This window comes from Equus asinus, chromosome 1 (genome assembly GCF_041296235.1).
Source record: "Equus asinus isolate D_3611 breed Donkey chromosome 1, EquAss-T2T_v2, whole genome shotgun sequence".
Lineage (NCBI taxonomy): Eukaryota > Metazoa > Chordata > Mammalia > Perissodactyla > Equidae > Equus > Equus asinus.
This window is the reverse complement of record NC_091790.1, coordinates 148,996,150-149,014,516: the sequence shown is the minus strand read 5'-3', so window position 1 is coordinate 149,014,516 and position 18,367 is coordinate 148,996,150. Positions and strand designations below refer to the sequence as shown.

Sequence of the window (18,367 nt, the reverse complement as noted above, 5' to 3'; positions counted from 1 at the left end):
AATCTATTAGACAAATATAAACAAACTTATCTAATTGTCTGTTTTCCTATTTTTTCCATAGTAAGGGTTTTACAGAAGGACTGTAAAGAGCAATCAAATTATAAAAGTGTTGACTTTTACAACAGCATTTTCATTTTCTTCTCTCAGAAAAAAAGGACCTGCTTTCTCTAGCTGTTAATTACCTTCCTGTAAACAGAGTGACCCTTAGGAATTCTATTTGTGTTATAGCTTATCTGCAAGCCTCACTGAACTTTCATCACGAACAATGGAGCACACACAGCTCCTACATTTATACCAGGTTTGTTCTTCCTTTGTTTTTTTTTTTTTTTTTTGATGTTGAACTCCAGCCAAACATTAATTACCTTGGGAAGTAAAAGGTAGAAAAGAAAAAAGCTCAAAGATGGTATTTGGCCTCATTTTATGAGGATACTCAATCTCATTTTAGAGAAAGGGAGAAGAGTTTTTTTTAGCGTGAGAAGCATGGGAACAAGACAGAAGTACAGAGTTGTTCAGACAAACCTGTTGGTGTAAGTTTGCAGGTGACCGTGCTCTTGTTTCCATGCAGGTGGGGCTGGAGGTCAGCGGGGTGTGTGTGTGTGTGTCTGCATATCTATAAATCCACACCCATTTTTAACCAGAAACATCCAGAATACACTTCCAGCAAGAGCACTGGCAAGTTCAGGTAAGCAAGCAAAATTTCCGGATTATTTAATCAGTGGTCAAGCTCTGCTATATTTAAATCAGCAATTTATCGCTATGCAAAAGTGAGGTCTTCAGGGAAGGGTGGGGAAAGTTCAGTTAAATTGTATTTTTCTTCTTTTAATGAACTGGATTTCTTTTGCTGGTTTTATACTTTTATTCTCTACTTATATTAATGATATTATAATAAACTGACATTTACCGAAAATGACCCTTTAAAAATTATGCTACCAGTAACTATTTTTCTTCCCTGTTTTTTTAAATTTTATTTTAAAATAGGAAATATTGCTATGTGATAGCTGAGTAAATGACTTAAATTACTTTTGAAAAGTAAAATGCTAGTGTCAGAGAATGCTAACTGGCCAATATTTATAACACGTAATTGTAGGCATTTGGTTATATGGCTCCTGGGTGCACTGTAAGCTGCTCCAGGGCCATAATTGTGTCATATTCGTCTGTGTCCCCAAGTAGATTAACCATACATCTCTTATGAGAGGACCCTCAAGAGTTTGCATTCTATTTTACCAAGGAAAGCATTGTTTGTGCAAAAATAGCAATATATAAATGGATGGGCTTTGTCATAGAATATATTTAATACCTACTTTACAATTTATCAATGTAAACCGGAAAAACAAATATTTTGATTTTTTAAGTAGAACAGTCTTTGACAGTAATACATAATAACTTGAAATTTGAAGGAAAAAATCGTTCCCACTCAATTCTAAACCTGGCAGCTTTAAAATAGGAAAATGGTGAAGTTGTACTCTATTTTAATATAGATTCCATCTACTTATCTCTGTCTCTACCATAGAGAATCTTTTCTGATACTTTCTCCAGATTAACTTTTCTCAACTCTTCTTCATATTCAGGAAAAATCTTAAGGCAATTAGGGACTCTTTTCCCCAGGAAAATGGACAGAGGCACATAAAATTTTAATACAATTGCAAGGTTTTTTGAACCTTCTGTAGCTCAGTCATAGACCTCCTAGAGCCCACTGGATCCAAGTTAAGACCCTGCCCTGGGTGGTTGCTTCCGTTTCTCCACGGCAACCTTCCACCTGATTGAGCCTGCGCTTCTCAGATTAGACTTTGTTCCAGATTCAGCTGTCCCCAACCTCTGCTAAAATCTACCCTTTCTTTGTTTCAGTCTCTAAGGCACAAGATGACCAGTCCTTAAGGTAAAAGATGGCATTCTGAAATGTTTTATGGTATTAATAAGTTATGGGAACTTAAATTGAGATCCTTATCAGGCACCACGGTTATTGTTTAACAAGGTTTTCAATGCTTGAACACAAAGAAATTCAAAAACGGATCCACTGCAGATTAGGGAGGGAAATAATTTAAATAGGGTCAACCTGGAGTGGCAACCGTTTTCAATCCAGACGGGGACTGAAGGGATACACCACTGGCAAAGGAAGATACTAGAATGAGAGGAATGAGGAAGTGTCCGGAGAAATCTAGACACTATTAACTTCTCCACCACCAAGTCGCTGCTCTCCTTCATGACTGTGGTTGCTGTAGGGCATATGTTGCCTATTACCATTGTGAGGCAGGAAATTATTTTAAGGAGGGTTTGTGTCCTATTAGTCTTTCAATTTTCCACAGTGCCTAGTACAGTTAAACACAGCAACTTCCGTGTTTGAGCAGAATCATCAAACAGTCACTCACTATTTTGATGGAGAATTCACTACTAAATAATGTTTATTTAGGAAAATGTTAAAAGGAAAATGTTATTTAAAACATTTAAATTTAAAACATAAACATGAAAGATTTCTGTACATTGATCTCATATTTTGAGGTGATTTCAAAGCTGCATATGTCAACTATTTTCACGTGAGTTTTATATGCTACAAATGCTGTAACCGAATAACACCACACAAGTACTAAATACTCCATGTAATGTATTTATCCAGTGGTTTAAGACAGCTCAGGTCCCACTCCAGACTTTTGATTATATCTTAACATACAGAGTGTAAGTGACAGCACGTTGAATTAAAAATCAATTTGAGCTCTAGCTAACTAAGGGAGAATGTCATTGCAGCAAGTCTGCTCCATTTTACACATATAATTAATTTATAAATAAACATAACTATATAATTTATAAATAAATGTAACAACAATCTAGTATAGTAACAACTATACTACATTTTTAAAAAGAGCTGGGTTGTAAACTGAAGGGAAAAAGAGTAAGGAACTGATGGAAGGATGAGAAAGATGAGTGACTATGGAGGAATTGAAGACCAAGAATGTTCCATATTCTATTTTTTCTCTGAATTCTATTTTAAGCAATATTTGTTTATGCCTAATCTTAACTTGGTATAGAGTTAAAATGTTATTTTAATCTATTAGATCAAGAAGGATCAAAAGGCAAAGAATATTTATGTATGCCCAAAGTCCCCTTTGCACTGCACTTAACAGTTGCAAGGCCTTTAATAACGTGATCTTGAGTTTCACTGCAGTGCTGTGAGCACAACAATGAAGTCGGAAGTGAGCTTCGGGTGCCCTGCTCCAGTTCTCTTTCACCTTCATTGTGCTGCTCCCAAGATGCCCAAGCTGTGGCTTTTCACCAAGTGCACATTTATTGAGTTGATTGCCCTTTCAAAATAAAACATGAATGAAAGTTCTAGGTAGTTCTACCATGTCATCTCACACAAGCACAGCAATCTATCAGCATAGGTTTGGTCTAACTCTTAACACATGTCTTAAGGACAGCCTGAAGTAACTTACTAGATTCTGAAAATTATTTTCTACCCTCTAGCTTCATTTGAATGATTCTCAAAAGACATGATGTTGCACTCGGCTTTGGTCTTCTGCCTCTTACTCATCACAGTTTCTTCCAACCTTGCCATTGCAATCAAAAAGGAAAAGAGACCTCCTCAGACGCTTTCAAGAGGTACTAGAATCTCATTTTATTTTCTAAACTCAGTCATTTGGATTGTTTTAAAGTTCCTAGTCTCTTACTCATAGTCTAGTTATAAAACACACTCAATTAACTGAATATTTTGTTGTGTACCACCTTAAAATAGGCAAAAAAACCCCCCAAAAAACCAGAAAGGACCAGTCAATGGTAAAGAGTGAAACAAACCAACTGAAAAACAATAGCAAGTTGCTGTATCTTTGTAAAAATAGTAGAGGTTTGGTTTGGATGCATATAACTTTGGTAACCAGAGTTCTAGAAAATAATATTAATTGGTATGTTGTAATGATGTCCTAAAGCCAATTAAGATCCCTCAAAATCTGCTCCAATTCCCTACCCTTTAGTTAGTCCGGCAAGAAATAATTCGGAATAATTTTATCCAAGGATCTCCAGAAAATTATACTTCATTCTACCCTCTGAGAATTTTGGTTAACCAAGTGTTTGCTATATTGACTCCAGAAAGCAGCTACAGTGGTTTTAGACATCATAATCTAGATTTGTCATTGGCTACATGTTTAGAAAACATTTCAATTTTGTAGTCACTGTTTTCCTTTGGCCTAAGAAACAAATACATCTTCATCTGTAAAGAAGCATTTCATTTAAAAAATTCTCAAGATTTGTTTCTGTAATAGAAATGGGAACAAAATCACTTATCTCCACACAGTTAATTCAAAACTTGTAGTGCAAACCATTACATCCTAGTGACCACTACTTGGGGTGGTAATGTAAATAGAGCAAACAAATGGAGACCAATTGTAGTATAATTTCAAATTCTAAAATATTGACTTTCTTTCCAAGTTCATTCATTCCTTAATAGATGTATTGAGCACCAGTCAATTACCCATCAATGTTCAATCAAGTTAATTTATTCTACTTCAGTTTAAAATCACAGAAACTATAAATCTAAAAAAACCCAATGTTTTTACAAAATAAATTAAAAGAGGAAAATATTTTAAGTATAATTTACCATGTATCTCCATATATAAACACAATAGTTATAAAACAATGAGCTCAGCAGCCTTCAAGTGCCTAAGACTGAACTGGTCGTGCTCTTAAAGACCCTCCAGGACGGAGTTAAACAGCATGCTATTAACATACCATAAGGCACCAACATTTTGTGTATTCACCTTTATTAAAACTTTTTGGTGAATTTTATGAAAAATATGCTCAATAGTGTGGTAAATTTTAAACAATTTGATGATTCTGCTACTTCAGTTATTTAGAAACTATTTTAATAGGGAAGATGACTGATGTTATCTGGGAACTCCATTATTAAGAATTGGTTTACATTCGGTTAAGCCTTTTACCATCTGCTGATAACTGGTAACATCCTAACTTCTTTTTGAATCAAAAGAACTGCCCAGCACCCAGCCCAGTGCCTGGCATATAATAGATGCTCAAAAACATATTGGATGAATAAAATCTCAGAAGACAAGCAAGCATAGCTAGAAGTAGAATTATGGTAATGAACAGAGACCTTGAGGAGAGCTTAAACTCTGTACCACCTTTGGCCTACTGTGATTACGAGACCATGTGTATAACAAATAATTCTAATCCAATCTGGCTCCCCTACAAGGCCATGCATGCATTGTTTGAGAGCAGGGATTGTTCTGTCTTACCTTTGTACACCCAGTGCTACGTGAGGAAGGCATACAGCAGATGTTCCTTTAATGTTTGTGGGACTAAGTTGAACGGAAGCAAAGAATAGTAATTGTTCCCTTTGCTGACGTCCCAGCACTGAATGATATTTGCAACAGAATAGGGAAATTAAGTAGGAGCCCAGTAGGAGCTGGTTCTAAAATAACTCATTTAATGCAAAATGTGGTGTGAAGTTACTACGTGTGTTCAAGCAAAATTGTAAAGAAAACTTTTCAGGATTATTACAGATAGATGGGGTATTAAACTAACACAAGACGTCTTCAACTATTAAGATTCTGAAATCAGGCAGAAACAAAACAACAACACTGCTGGTAAGAGAGGAAAATAGTGCAACCCCTTGGAAACAATTTGGCAGCTCCTTAAATGATTAGATATAGAGCTACCATATGATCCAGCAACTCCACTCCTGGGTATATACCCAAGAGAAATTAAAACCTATATCCACACAAAAACTGATACACAAATGTTCATAGCAGCATTATTCGTAAATGCCAAGAAGTAGAAACAACCCAAATGTCCATCCCTGGATGAACAGATACATAAAATGTAGTATATTCATACAATGGAATATTTGGCCACGTAAAAAAGTGAAGTACTAACACCTGCCACAGCATGGATGCACCTTGAAAACATTATATTAAGTAAAAGCATCCAGTCACAAAAGAGCACACATTGTATGAGTCCACCTATATGAAATATCCAACAAGAAAGTCTACAGAGGCAGAAGGCAGATTAGGTGTTTCTTAGGGCTGGAGGAGATAGATGGATTAGGGGGTGACAGCTAAAGGGTACAGGATTTCTTTTTGAAATGATGAAAGTGTTCTAAAATTGATTATGATGCCCAGCTCTAAATATGCAAAAAAAAAGTTACACTTTCCAAGGATGAATTGTATCGGTATGTGAATTATATTTTAATACAGCTGTTACCGAAAAACCAACAAGCAAAATCATGGAATTGTTTTTGTCTTGCTTCATAATTCTGCATCTTAATTCCTGGCCATCTTTTAGCCATGGTATCAAAACCAGAAACTGCAGTCTGACAATATGAAACATACAAGAAAATCTGAGTCCAAACTAGCGTGCAAATATTTCTATTTTCAAATTAATTCAATCTCTCTCATCTGTAGACCAAGACATTTCCTAAAAACACTCTGCAGTATTTCTGAATGTGTTGTGCATTCTTCTCCTCAATGATCTCATTCTTTAATGTCTAATACACATTCCCAACTACTTATATCATTTCTTTGAAGGCTAGTGGGTTCTCTCTCTACTCGTTGCTTTCTATTTCCCTCTCCTGCACTCTTCTGGGTGCTTCCAAAATAATTGTATTTTATTGTGTCTCTCAACCATAAAATTCCCATACCAGTATTTTTTCCATGTCAGAACTCAAAGCAAAATTTGGAATTCCTTTTTTTCATGATGTATACTAACCTAGAAGTGTCTGCATGTCTTGGCACTCAAGATCCTAGCATACTGTACAGTCCAGTCCAAAATATTCCTGATAGATTTACAAAACGTGCGAAGATTAACTGTAACTTCCTCTTGTTTATTCTGAAAGCCAGAGCTCTTGCATGGTCCAGAGATGTCTTTGCAATTATCGGTAATCACAGCATTTGTTGAGCACTTACTGGGTTCAAGGCTATGCACCTTGAGGTTTGAAACACAGTCACCAAACCTCAGCACTATAATCTGAAAGGACACCACCTCTCTATAGCTGGTTATAATTACGTATCCTGTATACCATATGTCAGACAGCTGCTTGGTGGCTTAGTTAAATATCTGTCGACAGAGATCTGCTTATCACATGCCCATTTCAGAGCTCTTCTGTGAGGTAATGCATTGATTTCTTCTGTTTTAGGATGGGGTGATGACATTACTTGGGTACAGACTTATGAAGAAGGTCTCTTTCATATTCAAAAAAGGTAAAACACCTCTCAGTTAAATTTGACAGATCATATAGATTCCTCCCCATAGAGGAGCCCAAAACTAGCACGTTAGCTTTTGAAACGATATCACAAGTATTTACTCTGCTATTCGATGCTCCTTAGACTAAGAGTTGCCATTAGAATGTTTTTGTAAACAAGAGCTCTAAATACCTTTGTATTAATTTCTTAATTACCCAAGCAAGCTTTTGAATGTAAGTTGTATTAAAAAAACAGTCTGTAGGCATTACACAAGCTTAAATAGGAAACTGGTTTAGAGCAGCAGTTCTCAAGCCTGTCTGATCATCAGAACAATTCAGGAAGTTTTCTTTAACATTCGTATTTATAATCGATCAGTCAAGTACTTCCCAACTATCCCCTGCTAGGTGCCAGGCACTGCTCTATGCTCAGTGACCAAGAGTGATGTGATTCTTATCCTTAAAGAGCTACTAAATCTTTGGGTATGGAGCTGAGAAACTTGTACTTTTTTTTTTTTTTTTTAAGATTGGCACCTGAGCTAACAACTGTTGCCAATCGTTTTTTTTCTTCTGCTTTTTCTTCCCAAAAGAAACTTGTATTTTTAAAAGCTCCCCAAGAACTTATCAAATATCTAAAGAACATTCAATTCCAGTACTCTTTTAAAGAACAAGATCCCAAATGAGAATTGAGTAAAACACTGTCTCAAAACTGGACAAGTATTGCCAAAAAAAGTCTGTAGAATAATCTCATTTCCAAATAGGAATGTAACAAACAAACAACATATTGGCAAAGAGCACCAGCAGAGCATTTAAAGAATACACCCCAATAAAGTGAGACTTAGTCTGGGAATAGCCAGCCCTGATGCTCTAGTGGTTAAGATGCAGTGTTCTCACCTCCACAGCCCAGGCTTGTTTCCCCATCCATCTGTCGGTTGTCGTACTGTGGCGGCTCTATGTTGCTGTGATGCTGAAAGCTACGCCATCAGTATTTCAAATACCAGCAGGGTCACCCATGGTAGATAGGTTTCAGTGGAGCTTCCAGACTAAGACAGACTAGGAAGAAGGACCTGGCCACCCATTTCCAAAGAAATGGGCTGTGAAAACCCTATGAATAGCCATAGAGCATTGTCTGATATAGACCCGGAAGGTAAGAGGACAGCACAAAAAGGACCAGACAAGACTCCACTGTGCTGTACACAGGGTCCAGGGTCTCCAAGAGTTGGAATCCACTTGATGGCGCTAACAACAAAGTCTTGGAATGCCAAGAAGATTCAAGATTAAGAAATCTAATAATTAAATTGAATATTTATAAGAAGACAAGTCATAGAAGTATCTATCTCCATAAATGCTGAAAAAGCATTTAATAGAATGCAAAATCTACATGTGAATTTTAAAACAACTTTTATTTAACAATATTATTTTTTTTTTGAGGAAGATTAGCCTAAGCTAACATTTGCCACCAATCCTCCTCTTTTTGCTGAGGAAGACTGGCCCTGAGCTAACATCCATGCCCATCTTCCTCTACTTTATATGTAGGATGCCTGCCACAGCATGGCTTGATTAGTGGTGCATAGGTCTGCCCCCAGGATCCAAACCAGTGAACCCTGGGCCACCAAAGCAGAGCGTGCAAGCTCAACTGCTATGCCACCAGGCCAGCCCCAACAATATTAAGTTTTTTTCGTTTATCCTAAGAAGGAAATATCCATTCCCTCAAAAAAGCCAACATCATGCTTAGTGGGAAAACAAACAGAAGTATCCCATTGAAGTCTGGATAAGACAAGAACGTCTACAATCACTGCAATTATTAATGTTGTCCTGGAGGTAGTAACCAATGCAATTCGATGAGAAAAATTAAAAGTACAAAACTCGGAAGGGAGAAGGTAAAATATCTTTATTTGTAGATGTGTACGTGAAAAACTGATCGTCAACTGAAAGCACTCATAAAAATGAAGAGTCAGTTAAAGTCGATGAGAACAAATTAATATATAGAAATCAGTAGCATTTATACACAGAAAAAAAAGTGGCCAAAGGAACTTACAAAATACCTCATTTAAAATAGCAACAAAAAAGATAAAATATCCCAGGATAAACTTGACAGAAAATACACAAAATCTACATGAACCCAAAGGTACTACTGAGGAAAAAAATTAAAAAGCAATGAAAAGATCTATTGTGTTCTTGGTAGGGAAGACTCAACATCATAAAAATGTCAGTTCTCTCCACATTTAAAAAAATTATAAGACAATTAAAATAAATTGATAGAATTTTTTTTTAAAAGATGATTTCAGAGTTGAATTGAGAAAGACAAGTAGTAACATTCTGAAAAGAAATTAGTGGGGATTAGCCCTTAATTGCTATAAAACATTTGGCAAAACTACAATAAAACAACATGTTACTGGTAAATGAATCAGATGGAGAGTATAGAAATAAAAATGGAGACTATAGAAAATTTTACACAATAAAGTAATGTTTTAAATCAGGGGTTGAACAGACAGAGTATGTAAAATAATTAGTGTTAGAGAGAAGTTGGTAGCCATTTGGAAAACAATTTGGATCCATTCCTCACATTTTATATTACAACAAATTACAAAGATTTAATATTAAAAATGAAACCATTAAGGAACTAAAAGATATTGCAAATTTTATTTCTATAAATTCTTGAAGTAGGGAAGACCTGATACTAGGGTGAGGCAAGAGGAGAACCTAGGATACAAAAATAAACTTTTTGCCCCCTAGATGCTCCTCTTGCCTCACCCTACTCCTGTCCTTTACGCTTGAGAATGGCCAAAGAAAAATCCTAAAAGAAACAATATTTTTGACTACATGAATTCTTTGCATAAGCAAAACCTTGTCATAAACAAAGGAAAAAGACAAAAACAAAACAAACCCCAGAAAACTAGAGCACAATAATACAAGGGTGAGTTTCTCTAATATACAAAGTACTCATATCAATTAATAAGAGGTCAACAAGTTGACAGAAGAAAACGAACAGATGATATGAAAGTTCACAGAATAGAGAAAAAAGGTAATTTAAACATTTGAGTGACTATTTTTCCAGCTTTATTGAGATATAATTGACATGTAACATTGTGTAAGTTTAAGGTGTGCAACATGATGATCTGATATATGTAGATATTACAAAATGATCACTACCGTAATTAACACATCCATCACCTCACAATTACCATTTTGTTTTTGTTGTGATAACTTTTTAAGATCTACTCTCTTAGCAACTTTCAAGTGTACAGTAGAGTATGGTTACTGTAGTCACCGTGCTGTACACTGTAGCCCCAGAACTTATTCACCTTATCACTGGAAGTTTGTGCCCCTTGACCATCTTCACTGATTTCATCGCCCTGCCCCTGGAAACCACCAATCCTACCAACCTACTCTTCATTTCTATGAGTTTGGGGTTTTTTTAGATTCCACATATAAGTGAGCTTATCAAGTTTTTGTCTTTCTCTAACTTGTTTCACTCAGCATAATGCGCTCATGTTTCATCCATGTTGTCACAAATGTGTTGACAGACACTTAGGCTATTTCCATGTCTTGCCTATTGTGAATAATGCTGCAGTGAAAGTGGGAGTGCAGATATCTCTTCGAGATAGTGATTTTATTTCCTTCAGATATATATCCAGAAGTAGAATTGCTGGATCATATAGTAACTATTTTTTATAAGAAAGTAAAACCACATTAACTTCCCTCTTTTCACCTGTTGGATGAAAGAATTAAAAGTCTGATAAGCAGTTTTCGTGAGAGTAGAGCAAACAGTTGCCTCTTACATTACCATATGCTTCTATGAAAAGTATACATATCAAAATTATAAATACACATACTCTTTACCCAGAAATTCCACTTTTGGAAATTTATTTACAAATATACCCACTGGTGTGCAAAATCGTATATAAATAACATCATCAAAGCGGTGTTTGTAAATGTTTGGAAATAATCTAAACACAAAAAACTGGAAACAATTTAAATAGCTATCTTCAGGGGACCAGTTAAATAAATTAAAGAATATCCATATAATGGAATATTATACAGAAGCACAAGGGAATGATATCCAAGATTTACCATTATGTTAAAAAAGCAAAATGCAAATACACGTGCATAGTGTGCTAGTATTTATACTTTTTAAAATGAAAGGAATATGCACTTACACATATACATACACATGGACATATACATTTACATATTCATATTCATAAACATGCATTTACATAAATATAGACATATTCGTATGCTCATTCCTATATCTAAACATATACATAAATGCATGCATGTACATATACATATTTGGGTATGTGATCTGAGAACCTCTGGAAAGAAACATAAGAAATGGTAATACTGCTTACTTCTGGAAGGCAGGAGTAGGAAGAAGAATTTTTATATTTTTAACTTTTGAATTTTAAATCATCTGAATTTGTAACCTATTTTAAAAGAAAAAATGTAGAATTTTAAAAGATAATTCACCAAATGATGCTGATAAGCAGCTGGGCTTGGCAGACTCTGGTTTTAGAGAATCTCAGAAGTACAGCTACCTTCTCAATTCAAGTTTCTCACCATCTAATGTGCTAGTTCATGAGATTTTACACCAGGGATCCTCTGTTTTAATCCGATCTGCAAGCTAAGAATGATTTTTACATTTTTTAATTTTAATAAAAATCAAAAGAATAATATTTTGTGACACATTAAAGTTACATGAAACTCAAGTTTCAGTGCTCACAAGTCAAGTTCTACTGTAGCACAGCCACGCTCATTTGTTGCATTAGTGTCCATGGCTGCTTTTGCGCAATAATGGCAGAGATGAGTTGTTGCAAATGAGACCACATGGCCTGCAAAACTTCAAATATTTACCATTTGCCTCTTTGCTGAAAAAAATTTTTAGCCCTTTTTTAGACATCCTTTTTTAAGACTTCAGTGTCTGCTAGAAACAGAAGCACTTCTTGCTTGTCCTGAAACAGAATAGTGTCCTGATTTGAATGTCTGAACAAGCCTTTCAAAGCTGAACTGTTAAGACGGAGTATTCTGTGGTCTTGATAAATTCTTCCTTGGACTCCATTTGCCCAGAAATCTGGTGCTGAAATTAGTTTTCCAAGAGTCTTTGGAAAGACATCAACATCTCTCCCTATACATAGCTGTTCTTGGTTCCAGCTGTTGTGCATGTGCTGGGAAGAAATGGGAGCAGTTCAGGAAATCAGAATGACTCATGCCCTAAACTGTTCTGTGTCTCAGGACACCGCTACCTCCCTAAGCTCAGGCAGAGTCATCTAGTAGAAAGATGACTACTTGATGCTTGGGAGGTCCAAGCTCTATACTTGCCTCTAAAAACGTCAATAAACATTTTTAGGCTTAGTTTTGTACTAATAAAAAGAGAGAATGATATTTTATTCATCAGATCTGCGTTTTCACCAATAAATTTGAAGTTGTTGGCATATAGCCTTCTATGTCATAAATCTTAAAAGGTAAGTTGTAGGATTTACTCTCACCTAAAATTTACTTATATTCCAAGTTTGAGGATTAAAATTATTATCAATTCAAAGTTTGACACTTGAGACTAAAGTAAAAAAATATGGTTATTCAATGACAAGTATTTTATATGATTACCTCTGTTTTTTAAAAGATTTATGCTTAATACGTATACACTAGTCTATCTCCTTTTGTACCCAGCATCCTCTCAAAATTAAGGAAACATTTTTTAAAACATCCTATGTATCCAAATCATAATTCTTTTTATCCTTCACTGTAGTTAATATTCTAATTTTTCTCCTACTTGAAAGAGCAGGGAAGTCGATCAGCTACCATAAAAACTTTTTTTAGAGAGTTAAAATCAAAATGACACTGAGGGGGTCGGCCCCATGGCTGAGTGGTTAAGTTCACGTGCTCTGCTTCTGGCAGCCCAGGGTTCGGATCCTGGGCGCGAACATGGCACCGCTCGTCATGCCATGCTGAGGTGGCATCCCACATGCCACAACTAGAAGGACCCACAACTAAAATATACAACTATGTACTGGAGGGCTTTGGGGAGAAAAAAAAAAAAAGATTATCAACAGTTGTTAGCTCAGGTGCCAATCTACAAAAAAAATGACACTGAAAAATACACAGATACGGAACTCTCACTGAGATGGTTTGTACGTTGTGAGTTGTTACAAGAATGAAAGGATGTGAAAATAGTCAAATATTAATAGCTGTTTTTGTAAAAACTGGAAAACAATTTTTAAAAAATCTTTAAAAAATTTGACTGTCCTGAAATCGGATACCACATGTTCATCAGAGATAAATATCTTATTCATAATATCCTTTCATCTCTGGAGACAAAATTGATTTTTCTTTTTCTAACTGCACTATGGTGTACATAAGAATCACGTGGTGAACTTGTCAAGCTACAGATTTTTGGAGCCCGGCTCGGAAGATTCTGATTGAGTGGGCCTGGGATGGATCCTGAGAATTTACACTTCTAATGAGCTGCTTGGTGATGCCCATGCTCCCAGTTCTGGGGCTGTGTTTTGAATAACATTGCCATAGACTACTTTACTATGATTTATCAATCTGAGATTTTTACTTTGTCTTGTCGAAAGTACTAAAACTTTCAATCTAATTTCACTGTACATTTCTACTCAAAGTTAATTGCCTGACTTAATTCCACACTCTCTCTGTTTAGTAACAAGCCATTGATGGTTATTCATCACTTGGAGGATTGTCAATACTCCCAAGGTAATGTTAGCTCCTGAGATCTTATTGTATTTCCAGTATGAAGTAGGAAATGGACCTGGTAAGAATTGTTAAGAAAGCACTTAGCAAATCCCATTAAAAAAACACACACACACAACTGCCAGAGTACCACCATTTTATAAAGCACCACCATTTTACAAGACTACAAGTGATTGCTCATGATCTATTAAACATTTATATTTAAATGTCCTTTAAGATTTTATATCCCTCTTTCTCCCACACACACCAAAAAAAGGTGGGAAACCTTGCTGAAAGAAGATGTTGTTTTAACCAATGAGTCAAAGAGTTAGATGAAATTGTAAAACTGGTGGCTTTATTAAGTGATTATCCCTTGATATCTTTGTGGACAGACCCTGTCCCTCATTGCTTCCCAATGAGAGACAAAGTGGCAACGGGCCAATGAACTATTTACGTCCAAGTTACAGATGCAAACAAATGCAAAGCACTAGCTTTATTTTACTATGTGCTATTGAAGGCATCTTTATCCTTAAAACTAACTGGTGTTATGTTTTCCCCCACAGCACTAAAAAAAGTGTTTGCCCAAGATAAAGAAATACAAGAAATGGCTCAGAATAATTTCATCATGCTGAATCTCATGGTACAAAAACCTCTACAATGTTTTCTTAACATCACAATTCAATGGAAAGTTTGCATTTCTTTTTTTTTTCTATTTTTAAGATACAAAGAGTTAAAGTTTTGGTAGATATAGAAATGTTATATAGAATTGTAAGAGGCCAAAATATACAATTTACTGAAAACCTTGTTCACATACAATACTCCTGAAATTAACTGTCAAAACCAGTCCAGTCACATTCATTTTTTTCTTCTGCGCTAGCATGAGACCACTGATAAGAATTTATCACCTGATGGACAATATGTGCCTAGAATCATGTTTGTGGGTATGTGTATAATCTTATTTCACCTGATTGACAAAATTAATTCGTAGTATTCTTGCTTTCATTTATTTTAAAATGTTAGTTCAAGTACTATTCTTTCTGAAGGTAAGTCATTAGTAACCCTGTTAATAACAGTTCTTGTTAGTTCTACAGTCAAAATTCACCATATCTATAATTTGTAAATTTTAGATTTTTAAAAACATATGCTATTAAATCAATATCCAAACGTACTTTCAGTACAGTTCCCCAGACTGTATTGACAGAGAGCTATGACACACTAAAATGAGAATTCAGGTTAACTCAGGGATTCCCATGTATGAAAACTTATTTTGGGGCCAGCTCTGGTGGTCTAGTGGTTAAGTTCAGTGCACTCCACTTCGGTGGCCCAGGCCTGGTTCCCGGGCACAGACCTACACCACTCTGTTAGCGGCTTTGCTATGCTGGCAGCTCACATACTAAAAAATAGAGGAAGATTGGCACAGACGTTAGCTCTAGGCGAATCTTCCTCAGGAAAAAAACCAAAACCAAAAACACTGATTTCGATATAAGTTTGCTTAACATTTGTTTTAGAATAAGAGGCAAAAATGATTTTAAGGACATTTTAAGTAATACGTCAGTGACATTTTCTTCTTGGCAGATCCTTCTTTAACAGTCAGAGCTGATTTAACTGGAAGATACTCTAACAGATTGTATACATATGAACCTCAGGATTTACCAGTATGTAAGTATTCACAACTTGTCTTGAACAGTGGTTCTAGCTGACACTTGTCTGTCAGAGGGGTCAGTGATGCCCCATGTCAGTGCTGTCCCTACATCAGAGTCACTGGGGTTGGCAGTGGTGGTAGTGGCCAAAATGCAGACTCTTAGCTCCCACCAAAGTGAAAACTTCTGGGGCACCTTGGAATCTCTATTTTAACAGGAATGTCTAATAGTTCCTATGGTCACTAAATTTCGAGACCACCAAAAAGAATAGAGTATTCATTTAAGTTTAACAAACCTCAAGAGAGCCAGTCCATTCTTCTGATGTTAAAGATCACATGAGATTTCCTCAAACTAATAATTCAATCTTTTTGTCCTCTTTACTGCCTATAAGCAAGGAGATACAGTCTGACTTGAGAATTTAATCTATTTTTTCCACCATTCACTATCAATTATCTTTAATAAGATAACTATGCCTGTCAGATCCAGCGACACAAAATGATCAGTTAAAAAAAACTCTCAAAATCTGTCCGATAAATTAACATAAAGAAAGTTGATCAACCAGCTCTGAATGGTCTAATCCCTAATTTACATGTACACCTTTAGCATATATTCTTTAATGTTGCAGATAAATTTCCATGTTTTCATAGCTATTAATTTAAATGGTCGAATTTTAGATTCGGGGGTTAATAGATTCTAACATTTGATGCTTTCCTTTACTACTAGAACAACATTTTTTACTTTTATTTCAGTGATAGCAAACATGAAGAAAGCATTAAAACTTATTCAATCAGAGTTATAAAGGATGACCTCTAAGAGGTCAAGTGTCATGAAGAAAATCTTCCGGTTAACTGACTAATACTACATGTGCAAGTATATGGATTTTGTAGCGTTACCATTTAGATTTTTAGTGTTTGTAATATTCTTATGCAAGTAAAATGTTTCAATAAATGTTAAAACCTGAGCCTGATGATGTCATAGCTTCATTTTTTCCTGTCTCAGTAGTAAAAAAAAAAAAAAAAAGAAGCTTGTCATCAGCTGAGAGTTATGGTGGAGACAGGAAGACCCAAGAAGAGGTGTCTGCACTGGTCATCTCTATTTTCTCACCTCTCACTCACTTCACCCAGTAATCTAATCTGAATTCTGCCTCCTCAGCTCTATGGAATCTGTGAGTACAGGTCATAAACGATCTGCACGTTGTCAAAGCAAATGGGTGCATCTCGGTCCACTTATTTGAACATTTAGCAGCATATTTCAGAGTTAACCATTTACTTCCTTTCTTCCTTTAAATTAAAGACATTTAACAACTAATTACAATAAATTAAAAATATAGTTTGAAAATTCAACTACATGTTTCCCTTAATTATTGGGTGGATATTGAATACTTTTAACAATTTTAAGAAAAATCTAACTGCCATGGGGAGATTGGAGAACTTCTCCAATTAACTGTAGGAGAGGATTATATCCATTCTGAAATTATCAAACCTCCAACCATCAACTCAATTATTCACAAGGAGCTTCTGGAAGATCAGTTTCATGTCATATCTGTTTAAGTAACACAAAAAATAATTCTAATTCTTTATGGAAAAAATATCATAATCAGCTGGGAGCACTTCTAATTGCTCATGGAAATCCCATAATCAGCTGGGAGTAATTCTCAGAAGGGAGAAATGTTTCAGATGGCCAGAAATTTACCTAACCCATAGAATTCTATTGCATTTAAATTGTTTGAGAAATAAAAGTACACTTTTATGAGAGATATGTAATATCTATGATACAGATATCTGATTAATTCCAATGTTTTGTGAGTCAGAGAAAGAAAGATTTCTTCCAGGTTTTATTTGATCACTATTCTGAACATTTTAAGCAGACTTTTAGTAACTGATCTATTTGAATATAAATAGATTACATGACCATCAGTACCAGGTATCCATGTGTCCTATTTACAAATGAATATTAAATACTCTGTTTTTAAAAAATTTTAAGTCAAAGTCTGGAGTTGACTCTTTTACATAAATGCTAGAAGACCAAAGTGCACTGGCATTCTCTTATTTAATAATTTAATGTTGAAGATTAAAGTAATATAGCTGATTTCATTGTTGCATAAAGAGTGCAGAGGCAGAATACGTCAGTGGCATTTGCAGTGAACTAAGAGATCAGTTGACTGACTATTTGGTTACTGTTTTAAGAACTGATAAATAAAATATGCACTTATTTTTCTTCAATTAGTGTAAAAGTTACTAAATAAATTGATTATTCCTTATCATAAGAATGTATGTGCCTTTGTATTTTAATATACATATATATTTTATTATACATAATTTATATAATTAAACATATACTAACATTTAATATAGATATATTATACACATATTTGATTATTATTATATATAATTTGTATAATATAATTATATTATTATTACTTGATAATAAGTTAGTCAGTATAGCCTTGTAACCAATTTAGTTTCCTTCTCTACCTTACCTTAACAATGAAACTCTGTATCCTATCGAGTTGTTTCTACCTAATTTCTTCACTTGATAAAATTAGTGGTTTAGATTTGATCAATTCTATGGTTACCCCTAGCTTAGACTACTTATATGTGTATATAACTTTACTTCCATTACTTTTAGCCTTGTAATCTCCAAAAGATTATTTATTCCTTCTCTAACACATCCAATGTTAAGAACTAAATTCCCGACATCCACTCCCTAGAATAATGAGCACAATTCTGTGTGTATGGGCATTTTTATAGAGGAGCTTTTGGAGTTTTCATCTGCATTTCAAAGAGATATGAGTCAAAATTGACATATTCAAAAAGATTAGAATAGGGTTGTCAGTATAGGACATCTAGTTCAATTTAGAAAT

The 18,367-nt window shown here is 35.0% G+C and overlaps 1 protein-coding gene across 7 annotated transcripts; it reads left to right on the top strand.

Annotated features, from left to right (window-relative positions):
* Nucleotides 1–167: 167 nt before the first annotated feature.
* Nucleotides 168–16,465, top strand: AGR3 (anterior gradient 3, protein disulphide isomerase family member). Of its 7 annotated transcripts, none has more exons than XM_070509527.1 (10): nt 168–298; nt 566–682; nt 1,846–1,876; nt 3,457–3,591; nt 7,133–7,196; nt 13,836–13,888; nt 14,428–14,504; nt 14,742–14,805; nt 15,440–15,523; nt 16,254–16,465. In XM_070509527.1, the coding sequence occupies exons 4-10, from the start codon at nt 3,483–3,485 to the stop codon at nt 16,301–16,303; spliced, it is 501 nt and encodes a 166-aa protein (XP_070365628.1). In that variant the 5' UTR covers nt 168–298; nt 566–682; nt 1,846–1,876; nt 3,457–3,482; the 3' UTR covers nt 16,304–16,465. The 7 variants fall into 7 exon arrangements, with proteins under 7 accessions (XP_070365628.1, XP_070365645.1, XP_070365654.1 ...); XM_070509531.1 differs by lacking the exon at nt 168–298 and adding an exon at nt 376–539 and having other exon boundaries at nt 639–682; XM_070509537.1 differs by lacking the exon at nt 168–298 and adding an exon at nt 452–527 and having other exon boundaries at nt 639–682.
* Nucleotides 16,466–18,367: the final 1,902 nt, after the last annotated feature.

Coding starts and splice junctions, on each gene's coding strand:
- AGR3 (XM_070509544.1), top strand. CDS start 3,483: ATGATGTTGCACTCGGCTTTGGTCTTCTGCCTCTTACTCATCACAGTT. Junction 7,197..13,835: donor CTCTTTCATATTCAAAAAAG/GTAAAACACCTC, acceptor CTCTCTGTTTAG/TAACAAGCCATTGATGGTTA. Junction 14,806..15,439: donor GCCTAGAATCATGTTTGTGG/GTATGTGTATAA, acceptor TCTTCTTGGCAG/ATCCTTCTTTAACAGTCAGA.